The 14,073-nt window shown below is 46.9% G+C and overlaps 1 protein-coding gene across 2 annotated transcripts in view; it reads left to right on the top strand.

Moving 5' to 3' along the window:
- LOC129708776 (voltage-dependent L-type calcium channel subunit alpha-1S-like) overlaps window positions 1-14,073 on the top strand; it is a 115,331-nt gene that overhangs the window by 60,108 nt on the left and 41,150 nt on the right. For both annotated transcript variants that reach the window (XM_055654732.1, XM_055654733.1), the window contains exons 18-26: window positions 100-229; window positions 355-414; window positions 2,231-2,337; window positions 3,451-3,538; window positions 4,898-5,005; window positions 5,913-5,965; window positions 8,832-8,972; window positions 10,972-11,173; window positions 12,756-12,914. In XM_055654732.1, coding sequence (XP_055510707.1) covers window positions 100-229; window positions 355-414; window positions 2,231-2,337; window positions 3,451-3,538; window positions 4,898-5,005; window positions 5,913-5,965; window positions 8,832-8,972; window positions 10,972-11,173; window positions 12,756-12,914 — 1,048 coding nt within the window. The remainder of the gene's footprint in view (window positions 1-99; window positions 230-354; window positions 415-2,230; window positions 2,338-3,450; window positions 3,539-4,897; window positions 5,006-5,912; window positions 5,966-8,831; window positions 8,973-10,971; window positions 11,174-12,755; window positions 12,915-14,073) is intronic.

Here is a 14,073-nt window from a genome sequence, read left to right on the forward strand (position 1 = left end):
GAGACTTCAAGAGCACAGGAGTCACGCCCATCCTTTGATCCTGCCTTCCGCAGACCTGCTTCTCAGTCTCAGATTGTCCCTTTTTTCTTTTTCTTCCAGATTACGTAAACTGTGCCACAGAATTATCAATGCCACCACCTTTACCAACTTCATCCTGCTCTTCATTCTGCTTAGCAGTATTTCACTGGCCGCAGAAGACCCAATTCGAACAGATTCCTTTCGCAACCAGGTGAGAGCTTTCCGGTTCACAGAGAATGACGCACCATCTGCATTTTATTTTACACACTTTTTTACATTTGTTGATCAACTGCCTCAATAATTTTCTCATTGTTGTTCATATTATTTCTTCTTCAGATCCTTTCCTATTTTGATATTGGTTTTACTGCTATCTTCACCATTGAGATTGTTCTGAAGGTAATGCACTGTTTGCCTGTTGATCAATCAAACTCAAATCAAATTTATGTCTTTCTGCTACCCTGTCTGTTATTTCAGATCAGTCGCTCAATTTCTCTTCCTCTAGCCTTCCTTATTTTCTTTATATGTCCCTTTTCATGTCTCCAAATACATTTATCTGTTTTCTCCAATTTTGTTAGCGATCTATACAACATCAAAACTGACCGTTTTGCCGAACATGTCGACGCTGAACAAGTTGCCAGCGCCTGCCTCATTTCCCTCTAAATTTTTCCTATCCTTATCCTGTTGTACCCGTTCAAGTGTCTTGAATGCCGTAATTATTGCAGCCTCTACTGCTACCTCTTACAGCTCATTCCACATGTGCACCACGCTCTGTATGGAAAGTGATGCATCACAGATCCCCATTAAATCTGTCCCCTTTCAATCTTTTGTGGGCTTTAGGCATTCGAGAAATCCAGCTTGGCTGCCTCTAATTGGCTTTGAGAAGTTACCGGTGGATGGTCAACTTCAACTATGTGGTGAAAATTCTTCCAAAAGTGTTATTGGTATTGAGATTGTTTTATTACTGCCATGTCTACCAAGATGCAATGGAAAATATTTTCTTCTGTGCGCTATCCTGGCAAATTATAACATACATGAGGTAATCCAATGGAGAAAATGAACTGAGTGCAGAATGTAGTATTACTGTTATTGAGGAAGTGCAATTAAATTAAAAGTGCAAGGGCTGCAAGGAGGTAGATTGGAAGATTGGGAATTAATCCTTAGCATATGAGAACTTCACACTAGTCGTGGAAAAAAGCTTTATGTCTGGCTGTGGCAGCTTTGACAGTCCAGAGTCGCCTTCCAGAGGGAAGTGATTCAAAGAGTTTGTGGCCAGGGTGAGAAGGGTCAGAACTGATCTTACCCGCTCACTTCCTGGTCCTTGCAGTGTACAGTTCTTCAATGGGGGGGATGGTTGCATCCAATAACCTTCTCAGCTGATCTGCCGATTCGCTGCAGTCTCCGGATGTCGTGCTTGGTGGCTGAGCCAAACCAGACCATGATGGAGAAGATGAGGACAGACTCTACGATGGCCGTATAGAATTGGACTATCATTGCCTGTGGCAGATTGTGCTTCCTCAGCTGCCGCAGGAAGTACATCCTCCGTTGTTCTTTTTTGACCGTGGATTCGATGGTAGCCCCCCATTGGAGATGATGGTTCCCAGGAACTTAAAAGACTCCAGAGATGTGACTGTGGTGTTGTTGATGGTGACTGGGGTGAGTGGAGCGGGAGCTCTCCTAAAGTCTACTATCAATTCCACTGTCTTAAGAGCATTGAGCTCCAGGTTGTTGCAGTGGTACCAGGATGCCAGCTGTGTCACTTCCTGTCTGTAGGCAGATTCTTCCCCATCCTGGATCAGTCCAATCAGGGTTGTGTTGTCCGCAAACTTGAGAAGCTTGACAGAGGAGTCAGTGGAGGTGCAGTCATTGGGGTAGAGAGAGTAGAGGAGAGGGGAGGTTACGCAGCCTTGCGGTGCTCCTATGCTGAGGGTTTGCAGGCCCGAGATGTGCTTTCCCAGCCTCACATGCTGCTTCCTGTCTGTCAGGAAGCTGGTAATCCAGAGGGGTTCAGGCACAGAGGGGTACAGGCACAGTCAACTTGGAAAGTTTGGAGTGTAGTAGCTCTGGCACAATAGTGTTGAATGCAGAGCTAAAATCAACAGACAAAATCCTCACCTTTTTCATCCTAATTAATTTACACTCTCTCTTTATCTTAAGCCATCTTGTCATCTCTTATGCCTTTCCTCTGTCTTTCCCCTTTTCTTTTTCTGTGTAGATGACAACCTTTGGTGCTTTTCTCCACAAAGGCTCCTTTTGCCGGAATTATTTCAACATCCTCGATCTGCTGGTGGTCAGTGTTTCTCTCATCTCCTTTGGAATTCAGTGAGTATTTGTCCCAATCTTAATGCTGTTGAATTTGTGAATGATACAGTCCCAAAAAACTCCTGGTGCTTCTGCTGGTCTTTCCATTCCACATTTAACCCAGCAGTTTGTACTTTACAAGCACTAATACTATTTCCTTTTAAAAGTTAGTCCTTAATTTGTTGCCACTGTCTAGTCATGGAGCAGCACAGGAGCGCTGATGGTAGAGCTGTTGCCTTGAGCACTGGTTTGATCCTGACCTCGGGTGCTGTCTGCATGGAGTTTGCACATTTTACCCGTAAACACTTGAGTTTCTTGGTTTCCTCCCAAATCCCAAAGGTGTGCGTGTCTGTGGATTAATTGGCCTCTAAATTGCCAAGAATGTATAGGTAGTGGCTGAGAAAAGGGGGATGATGTGTCCTTTTGTGTATTAACCAGCACCTGTAGTTCTTTGTTTCTACATCCCAAACAAGAAGTTCATTTGGATCACAACTCATTGCTTATCTCTTTTCTGCTTGTGGCTACTTATTTTGAACTTATTCTCTCTAAATCCTTGGTTTGTTTCTCGAGGTGGCGTGAAGTATAGATGGAGTTGGGGGGTGGGGGTCTTGTTTGTGTGATGGTATGGGCAGGTTTCAAAACTACAATTTCTACAGTGTAGTCTCAGTTAGAGCATGCTGTGATATATCCCAATAGACTGTATTAGTTAGGTCAACATTGAGAGTAATATCTAATGCATTTCATTTGCTGCTTCCGGTCTCACCCCTGTTCTGGATTTGTACGAAATAATAGCATCTTCCTATTTCTTTGTCGCACACAGTGTAACATCCCTGTCCGGTTTTGTTGTGATAGCTTATAATATACCAAATGTATAAAATAATTACCTGGTATTATAAAGGTGGGTCATGTGATGACTGATTTGTTAGCCTGGATACGAAGGTTAGTTCCAGCAGGAGTATCTCCCTCTAATCAAATCTTCCATTATGTTTGTGATGGGAATTGCATCTGAGTATTTTGGTGCTGATCCTGAAGGACAGATTCTTGAACTTGTGCATCATCATCGTCTGATAAAATGTATGAATATGCAGATTATGTGGTGAGTTAGTCGGATGAGTTTCCCTTGTTATCTTCCAGGTCAAGTGCTATCTCTGTGGTAAAGATTCTTCGAGTCCTCAGAGTCCTCAGACCTCTGAGAGCAATTAATAGAGCAAAGGGATTAAAGGTGAGCCAGATTCTGAAGAATATGCCATGTGCGTGTGCGTGTGTAAGTGAGAGAGAGAGAGACTGCCAATGCACAGCATCTGAGTGAATGTATGTGTATATATGCAGAAGTTTATCCATGTGTGTACAGGTGTGGGGTGTGTACATTATATAGTTCCAGGCGAATGCATAATTCTTCTCATATACATGAATACTTGTTTGTGTATGTACGTCATGCATGTGTATGTGAGTTACACGTAAGTGTGCGTGAATACAGATATGGGTGCATGTTCATACGTATGAATGCGAGTACAGATTATGAAAATATCTGTCAGTGCAATATTTTGTGTAAATTTCGTGGATGATGGGCATGAGTGTGTGAAAATGCCTGGGCACATTCCAATGTGTGGGTGAATGTGTACACATGTTGAAGAAATGGATGTATGTGAGGCACATCCAGCCGGTATGAGGGTGTGTGAGCAAATATGCAAAAACAAGTATGTGTACGTGTGAGAGAGCCTATACATATACCATTACTATGTATCCCAGGTGCTGACTCTTGTCTGCACTGAGTTTCTATATTTCTCAAAACCTTGAAGGTAGAACCAAGACAAAGAATGGGATGAATCCATTCATTTTGACTCTGGTCTTCCTATGTCAGTCTGGGTCTCGCAGTCTCCGATCTCCCACAGTCTAACCCGGTCTCCTCAAGTCTGGCCCGAGCCTCCCACCCCCAGTCTGACTCCAGTCTAACCACAGTCTGACCCTGGTCTTCTCCAGACTGACTTTGTCCACCTCAGTCTCCCCCCAAAATCTGACTCGTGCCTCACCCACCCCCCCCCAAATCTCTCTCTTGTCTCTCACCCAGTCTGACCCCAGCCTCCCCCCCCCCCCCCATTATGACTCCTGTCTCCGCCCCTCCCAGTCTAAATCCTCTCTGACCACGGCCTCCACCTTCCCCCCCCTCCAATCTGATGCTGGACTTCTCCCCCCAGTTTGACCTCTCTCCCACCCAGTCTGATGCTGATTTCCCTGTGCCCTAGTCGGACCCTTGTCTCCGCCAGTCTGACCGCTCTCTCCCAGTCTAATGTTGCTCTTCCCCAGTCTAACCATGCCTGCCCCAGTCTAACCCCAGTCTCCTCCAGTCAGACTCTGGTCTCCCCCAGTCTAACGCTTGTCTCCCCCCACTCTGACTGCCTGTGCCCCAGTCTGACCTGACCTGTCTGTTCCATGTCCGATGCCCATTGTCTGATGTGACCAGGTTTGGCCTGAGATACCTTTGATGGTGATGACCTTTGAGCAAGTTGTTCGCCCTGTGTTCTGGGGGCTGCCGTTTATGCAGAGCTGATCACTGACTTGCTCTCACTCTGCTTTACCTCAGCATGTGGTGCAATGTGTCTTTGTGGCAATCAAGACTATCGGGAACATCGTGATCGTCACCACTCTCTTGCAGTTCGTGTTTGCCTGCCTTGGAGTCCAGCTTTTTAAGGTGAGTCAAGACACTGCTAGTTAATAGGTCATTGACTACAAGTGAAAACCTGAAATACATTCTGCTCCCTCGCTTCAACTGCAGTCAGGGTGCTTGTGATAAAATCAATTAGGCATGGACAGCACTGTTTCTTACTAAAACAAGGCGCAAAGAACAGGAACTTTGGGTGAGGCTGCACACAATGTTGTGGGCCTCTCTGATCATCTGCTTCTGATGGATGCAAGAGTTGACAAGGCATTAAGGATATTTTCCATCTCCCTGGGGGAGTGGCTAAAGTGGAGATAAAGGAGATTGGGTAAGTATATGAGGGAAGAAAGAATTGGCGGTCATAATGATTGATTTAGACAAGGGAAGTCGTGGTGGGAGGCTTGCGTGAAGCATAAACACTGCAGGGACAGGTTGGGCCGAATGGCCTGTTTATGTGCCATATATCTTGTGCAATCCCACATAATATGGGTAGATTCTGGTTTACAATAAGGGAGCTGAATAATTCCATCGAAACATAGAAAATAGGTGCAGGAGTAGGCCATTCGGCTCTTCGAGCCTGCACCGCCATTCAATATGATCATGGCTGACTACACTAATTGCTGTAGTGCTGGGTTAGCAATTATGCCCGAGGATTGTAGCTGAGAAATATCGCTGGGAGTTTGTTCTTAAGGATAATTGGAGGATTCTGTTTGTAAATTGTTATTGGGAACTTTTAGTGATGAATTATTTGGGGGGCGAGTGAGCGGTTAATAATGACATTGGGTGTAGTTGAAGGTTATTACATTGTGTGGCTCTGAATAATTATTGTTGGTCTATAGTTTATTACGGAGCGTGTGTGATGGAGATTTCTAAGAGGATGTGTGATGATTATGATGTTATACTTGGGTATCTTTCATGACTGTCATCTTCTTAATATCAGGGAAAATTTTACAGGTGCACTGATCTGACCAAAATGACAGAGGAAGAATGCAAGTAAGTCTGAGCTAGAAATGAACTGCCCTTTCTGCTACAGCAAGTGTCCTGTGTGCTGGGAGCTTGAGAACCGAAGCATAGGAGTAAAACTCTAAACTCTTGTCACCGTCGAATGCTTCTACACACCGTGCCATTGCTGACTCTTTGTGCAAAGAACTCTTAAACCTGTAAATTTCAGGAATTATTTAATTCCCTTGTGAAGCTATTCTGTAAATTACTTAAATTTTCCTTACCAGTCTCAACCTACCTCCTCTGCCAGCTTGTTCCATATATCCATCACTCTCGGAGTGAAAAATTTGCCCCACAGGTCAACTTGCCCATCTCACCTTCAACATATGTCCTCTTGTATTTGAAATCCCTACCCTGGGCATTCACCCTATCTATGCCCCCACACTGCGCATTTCAGCACTAGCCCTTGCATTTTCTTCAGCCGAATAATGTGCCCCTGTTTGGTCCAGGTCATCCCACACACACCATGTGGACACCTAATTGAACTCAACAATGAGGATCATCACAGGAACAATCCGTTCAACACCACTCCCCCTCCCTCCCTGTCCTATCCAACATACCCCCTCCACACATCCGGCGAGTAGTCCTCACTCAAAGGATGCTCCAAAAGACCAAAACCGCCCCTCACCTGCCAATTCACATGGACATCTTCAACCCACCCACTGCTCGACTTTCATCTAGACGACCAATTTGGAAGAACCCACCACCAGCTGATTTCACCATCCAATCAACTTGGAAAAAGGAGTGGGAGTCCAAGGACGTCCCAAATAAACATCTGGTGTCAGACCCCACCCTACCGGTCCCTGGCACCAATCTCCCAAGGAAGCAGTGGACGATGCTGAATAGATTCAGGACTGGACATGGCCCCTGCTTGGCCAGCCTTCACAAATGGGGCAGCAGTCCAACCCCACGGTGTGCTTGTGGAGAGCAGCAAACAATGCAACACACCATTGAAGCATGCCCTCAACAAAGACTCAAAGGAGGAGTGGTCACCCTTCATACAGCAAATCAAGAGGCAACTGCTTGGCTAAAGGACTTTGCATTCGCTAAATAAATAAATATTCCCCTCATAGTTTTTATACACTTCGATAAGATCACCTCTCAGCCTCCTGCGCTCCAAAGATTAAAATCCTCGCCTGCCGAACCTCTCCCAACAGCTCAGTCTCTCCTGTCCTTCATATGATTCTAATAAACCTCCATTATATTCTATCTAAGGTTACAATGTCAACAAGAGTTTGTCACAATCGCTGAGTCCTAACTAATATTCTATAAAAGGATTAATATCACTTTTGCTTTGGATTCTGCAACTCCATTTATAAAATCCAATCCGAGAATCTCCGCTTCCTGTGTATACATCCACCCTCAAGTATGTTCTTGCACCCCTTTATATTGCCTTTCCTTTCTGTTTTTTTACCTCCATTCTCCATTTCTTCCCTCCTCCTGATCTTCACACTCACCCCATTCCTCCATATCTCTTTCAACACATTTTGCAACCTCCTCGTCTTCTAATATCATCTGTTCCTCTCTTCTCCTTTCCCCACTTCCCTCATGGCCAATCTTCTACAACTCGTTGTAACTTGCCCACTCCCTCTCCCATCTCTGTTTTCTGTTCAAGTCGCACATCTCTTATCTGATATCTTCTCTCTTCTCCTTTGCCCTCTCTATCTCTTCTCTCTCTCCCACTACACTCTCTATGTTTTTTGATCACTTGCTCAAACTCTTTCTATCCCCTCTCTGCCCTTAGCCTTTAATCTTATTACCACTCATTTTCTCCACATCCCCCTTTCCTCTCTGTGGCGTCCTCCTCCTCCCCAACTCTATCATTATCATAATCATATACTTTATTAGCCAAGTATGTTTTAGCCAACATACAAGGAATCTGATTTGCCATACAATCATACTCATAAAAAGCAACAGAACACACGATATACATTTTAACATAAACATCCACCACAGTGACTCCTCCACATTCCTCACTGCGATGGAAGGCAAAAAAAATTATCAATCTCTTCCCTTCTTTGTCCTCCAGCAGTCGGGGGCCTCCAACCTTCCATTGACATTGGTCATGGCCTCTTAACCCCGTAGCCAGTGGCGGGCCTCCTTGTCGGGGCGATCAAGCTCCTGCATCGGAGGGGGCGGGGGGACTCTTACCTCCCCCGCGCCGGGCGATCTGCCTCGTGTAGGGGCTAGTCAAATGTCATGCGGTTTTGGAGCTTCCAGACTCGGTCTCCATGGAGACTGCGAGCTCCTTGTTGTTAAAGTCTGCAGGCCGCGGTTGGAGCGTCGATCCCAGGCAAGGAATCGGCTACGAAGGTAAGTCCACGCCCCGTGGTGGGGTTCAAAGTCAGTCCCGAGCAAGGCCTCCAGCTTCACTATGTTAGGCCGCAGAGCGACCGGAGATACAATCTAGACAACAATCTCCTCTCCGGCAGGTAAGAGATTGAAAAAAAAAAACATTCCCTCCCGCCCACCCCCCCGACCCCCCCCCCCCCCCCCCCCGCCCACCCCCCATATAAACAAAACGGAGAACATTAACACAAACTTTTCACCACCTTCTCCTTCTACCATATTTTATTTTTATTTTTCTCTTCTGTTACCTCACAATCCCCTGTTCTCCTATATTCTCTGTCTCCAAAATCTACCATCAATTGTTCCTTCCTCTCTTTCTCCCTCACTGCCCTTGCCCACTGTCCTTCACATCTCTCTCACCTCACCTCACCTCTTTGCATTCTTACTCTACTCTCTTTGCACTTGATCACCCTCCATCTCCTCCCAATCCTCACTCTAAACCCTCCTTCTTACCACTTGTCACTCTGTGTTTCTCTCACCACTTTTTCCACCTTTCTTCCCATTTCAGAGGACAGTTCATTGTCCATGACGACTCGGGCCATCTTAGGGTGGAGGAGCGAATATGGTTTAACAGCGACTTCAATTTTGACAATGTCCTGTCGGCAATGCTGGCTCTCTTCACAGTCTCCACCTTCGAGGGTTGGCCCCAGTGAGTATCAATGGATGGTACTTGTATCGGTTTATTATTGTCAAGTGCACTGAGATACAGTAAAAAAACTTTGTTTTCCATGCTGACCAGGCAAATCATAATATACGTGAGTACAATCAAACCATACATAAACTTAATATGTTGTGCAAAAAAAGGGAACAGAATGTCAAATATATCGTTACAGTTACGGCAAAAATGTAGATAGGAATATAAATGTGCAAGGGCAGAAAAAAGGTGATCGGGAATCAACCCGGGTATACTTAGCTTGCAACCCGGACATACTTAGCTTATGAGAGGTCTGTTGAGGAGACTGATAACTGTGGGGAAGAAGCTGTTCTTGAATCTGGTGGTACATGCTTTCAAAATGTTGTGTCTTCTGCCCGGCGGGAGGGGAGCCAAAAAAGACAGACAGCGTGTGAGTGATCCTTCATTATATTGGCTGCTTTTCTGAGGGTAGATGGTCCTTTAAGGGTAAATGGGGACGATGAGGCTTGGCTGGGATTGGTTTGCAAAGGGCAGTGTCCACAGCTGTCTGCCATTTCTTGTGATTTTGGGCAGAGCAGTTGCCAAACCAAGTTGTGATGTATCTCGATAGGATGCTCTGAAACGACACCACTATCTGCTGTGAGAAATATCTCAGCGAGTGGTGGGAGAGAATGCAGTGAGTATTGACAGCGGCAGTAGCGTATGGGTGTGGAGGGAATGGTTGAGATAGGGAAACCAGGGGATAAAGAGGGTGTGCCCCTGTGGGCGTGCCGAGCAAGTCCCAGTGACTGTTACCCACGGAGGAATGAGAGAGACGTGGCATTGAGTAATGTGAAGGATATCTCCGCTAGTGTCAAGGGGCATAAGCAATGATTCCTGAGGAAAATCCTTTAGGAAAGATGTCTTGTGGGGTGGGTCAATAAGAGTGAGAGAGAGCTCACTGTGGATTTGGACTCAGAGCTCCTGTGGATTTGGAAGCAACAGCAACAGCAACAAAGAGAAGCAGGAGAAAACACTGATTGGCTCTAGCCCAAGTGGGAGGAGAGTTAGAAGTGAGTCAGAGGGGGGGAAACAGTTGAAAAGCACTGTGATGACAGGACCCTGCACTCCAGTCAGCACTGCGAGAGTGGGACCACTGATTGTGGGGTCGGAGTTTGTACTGAAGGATCTCAGTTAGTACTGAAGACATATCTGTGCTGAGCATTGAAAGAACTGTAAATGAGTTGTAAATGAGGCAGTAATTATTCAATGATTCTCTGCTGATGGAATGTTCCCCAATGCACTGTATTGTGTCATTGCTGCCTTGTTCTTATATGTTGAGGTGGGGCCATTCTGGGTCGACTCACTGTGAGCAGACAGACCCAGTGGACTGAAGCAGGATGACAATGAACAGTGGGTTGGTTACTGAGAGAATAATCAGCCTGAGGGAGAGGATGATCACTCATCCTTTTCAGACAGCAGGGTGGGAGCCTGTCGCTTGGTATGGAGGAAGGAGTTAGAATTAGCCAGGGGCCCCATGGGGAAGCATGGAGGAAGGTGTCTCCTTGAAGACGAGGAACAAAGATGGTGAAAGCTGAGGGTAGAACCTTGCTGAAGTTTGAGTGGCAGAGGAGCAACACCCTGCAGACGGAGGAGAGTATCCCGGTTCAGAGGGAGGGCCTGATAATGGGCTGGCCGAGGAAGGGGAATCTTGCGAGTATGTGGATTAGTGTGGCCATGCCAGCAGAGGCGATTGGAGACTGAGGGGGGGGGGGGGGGAGCTGGATAAAAACAGAGGTGATCTCGAAGTGAAGGGTTTCATTGAGTGGGGAATAAGTTGTAAATGAGGCAGTAATTATTCAATGATTCTCTGCTGATGGAATGTTCCCCAATGCACTGTATTGTGTCATTGCTGCCTTGTTCTTATATGTTGAGGTGGCCTGGGCCTGTAAGAGTGGATCGAGCAGTGTTTGAAGATTGGTGAGGAGCTGACAGAAAGCTGGGCTGAGGGGTAATCCTGGTGTCTTTTATCCAGGTTACTTTATAAGGCTATCGACTCGCACACTGAAGACATGGGTCCCATCTACAACTACCGAGTGGGGATCTCCATCTTCTTCATCATCTACATTATCCTCATCGCCTTTTTCATGATGAACATCTTTGTCGGGTTTGTGATAGTCACCTTCCAGGAACAGGGAGAGACTGAGTACAAGAATTGTGAGCTGGATAAAAACCAGGTAACTCGTCACAATAGTAACTGTCCCCATCCCCAGCCTCCACTTTGACATCTAAAACCAGTACCCATCCGGAAGTGGCGGCGCTGGTGAACGGCAGCGGCTCGCCTGCAGTCCGTTTGTTTTTACTTTTACTTAGCTAAGTTTTTGTTTTTTTAGGTTCTGTTTGTGTGTGGGGGGGGGGTGGGGGTTGAAACGGGGCTTGCTGTCTCTCCCTTTGGGGGAATGCGACTTTTTTGTCGTATCCCCCTTCTCTGCCTCCGTCTGCGCTGAGGCCTAATGGCGGAGCTGGCGACCTCGAGGCTCTGGAGGCAGCCTGTCAGGACTCGCCCTGGGCTCGCTCCCGTGAGGGCGGCCCAGCCTGAGGGAAACGTCGCTCCCGTGAAGGCGGCCCAGCTCGAGGGTGGAACGGCGCTCCCGTCGGGGCGGCCCAGCTCGAGGGTAACGGCGCTCCCGTGAGGGCGGCCTGGCGTGGGGCTGTGACGCTCACGTGAGGGCGACCCGGCTCAGGGCTGGAACGGTGCTCCGGTGGCTGAGACGGCGTTCTGGCGGCGGCGGCCTGAGTCCGGGGTTCGGCCGCGGGCCAGTGGACGACGTCGTCAATAGCTGCGTCCACTGGACTGGAGGGCGGCAGCTTCGACCACCCCGGGCCGCGGTGTTTGAACCGGCCCGTTCGCGGAGCTCGGTGAGCCGCGGGACTGATTTACCATCGCCCGGTGGGGTATCGCCTCAGCGCAGAGGGAGAAGAGGAGGGAACAGACTGCAGCCCTAAGATTTTTGCCTCCATCACAGTGAGGAGGTGCTTGGTGGACTCACTGTGGTGGATGTTAATTTGTGTTTACTGTCTGTTCTGTTGTCTATTATTGTATGTATGACTGCAGGCACGAAATTTCGTTCAGACTGAAAGGTCTGAATGACAATAAAGGAAATTCATATAACCACTGATCACAAGCTCACTCCGTACCTTGGTTAGAGTCCTCATCCATTCACCCTGCATAAGGAGGACGGTGGCCACTGTATCAGGTAACCAACTCCACTGTCTGGTTGCAACGCATTTCCAAGAATAGTGCATCTGTGTACATCAAAACAAAACTGCAGATACTGGAAATCCAAAATAAATACTGAAAATGCTGGAAATACTCAGTAAGTCAGGCAGCAACTGTGGGAAGAAAAATGATCAGTGTTTCAGGTCAAAGACCCTTTGTCAGAACTGGGATGGAGAGGTTAATATGGGGACATTAAAATGAGCGTGGGAGTTTTGGAATGTAGAACAGGAAGGCAGGTCAGACTGGGAACATCCTATATTCCCAATGGGGCAAAAATCAAACAAGCTGAACCAATATCGCATTGTGGCCCCCCCCATGTTTTGATAGCGATTTCCGTGCCAGCTGGTGACCATCCACAAACACCATTACCAAGGTGGGAAAAATGTACCTATACCTGAATAATAGTTCCCATACTAACCCCATACTGGGTAAAAGACCCCAGACACACACGCATCTATCTTTGGTAAGATTAGTTTCCTCCAATGGTCTTTCTCCTGCCCCTTGCCTTGTTATTAATCATATTTCTGTCTCCTGTACAGCGCCAGTGTGTTCAATACGCACTGAAGGCCCGGCCTCTGATGAGGTACATTCCTAAGAACCCTTACCAGTACAGGGTGTGGTATGTGGTGACATCCTCCTACTTTGAGTACCTCATGTTTGCTCTCATCCTCCTCAACACCATTTGTCTCGGGATGCAGGTGAGTAATGGAGCTGCCTGGAGCAAGAGGGGTTACAGTGGCGGAGGTGGAAAGGGGGAAGTTTGGGATGCTGTGCGTTTGTGTGTATTGGATTTGGGGAGCCCAGGGACTGTGTTGAGGGATTGAGTTTACATCAAAGATTAGGGAGTGCTAAACTGAGTTTCTCCAGTCTCTCTGGAATGTCTGGAATACCTTACTATCTTTGGAGCATTTCTGAATGCTTGGTTCTGCAAACAAGTGTGTCTGGGGATGCAGCAGGACTTGAATGGGGCACTCGCCCTGGGAAGCAGATCACAGTAGCAATGGTTCTGTGTCACTTGCTACTTTCAGTCCAGACCATTACTTCTGAGATTTGATCATAGATGTAAAGAAAAAAATGGGACTGTAACCTAGTTACACGCAGCAAGCTCCCACTAATAGCTTTGCTCATGGCCAGATCAGCACTCAAAATCAGAATTGTATGGTACGGAAACAGGTCCGTCATCACAATGAGTTGGATTAGCCCATCAAGCACCCATTACAACAATCCGATTTTATTCTCTGAATGTCCCGATCAACCTTCAAGATTCTATCCTGTACCAACTCACTGGTGACAATTTACAGTGGCCAATTAATCCTGTGGGATGTGGGAGGAAACTGGATCTTCAACAAGTTAGGTCTTTATTCTAGATTCTAGGCAGTCACCTGGTACACCTTGAGCGCAGAAGGTTAAGAGGGGACTTGGATAAGCTTTTCCCACTGAGAGTAGGGAAGATTCAAACAAGAGGACATGACTTCAGAATTAAGGGACAGAAGTTTAGGGGTAACATGAGGGGGAACTTCTTTACTCAGAGAGTGGTAGCTGTGTGGAATGATCTTCCAGTGAAGGTGGTGGAGGCAGGTTCGATTTTATCATTTAAAAATTAATTGGATAGTTATATGGACGGGAAAGGAATGGAGGGTTATGGTCTGAGTGCAGGTAGATGGGACTAGGGGAGAATACGTATTCGGCACGGACTAGAAGGGCCGAGATGGCCTGTTTCCGTGCTGTAATTGCTATATGGTTATATGGATCACCCGAAGGAAACTCACATGTTCACATGGAGAACGTGCAAACACCACACAGACAGAGGTCAAGGTCAGGATTGAACATGGGTAGCTGGATCTGCGAGGCAGTGGC

This window comes from Leucoraja erinacea, chromosome 24 (assembly GCF_028641065.1).
Source record: "Leucoraja erinacea ecotype New England chromosome 24, Leri_hhj_1, whole genome shotgun sequence".
Classification (NCBI taxonomy): Eukaryota; Metazoa; Chordata; class Chondrichthyes; order Rajiformes; family Rajidae; genus Leucoraja; species Leucoraja erinaceus.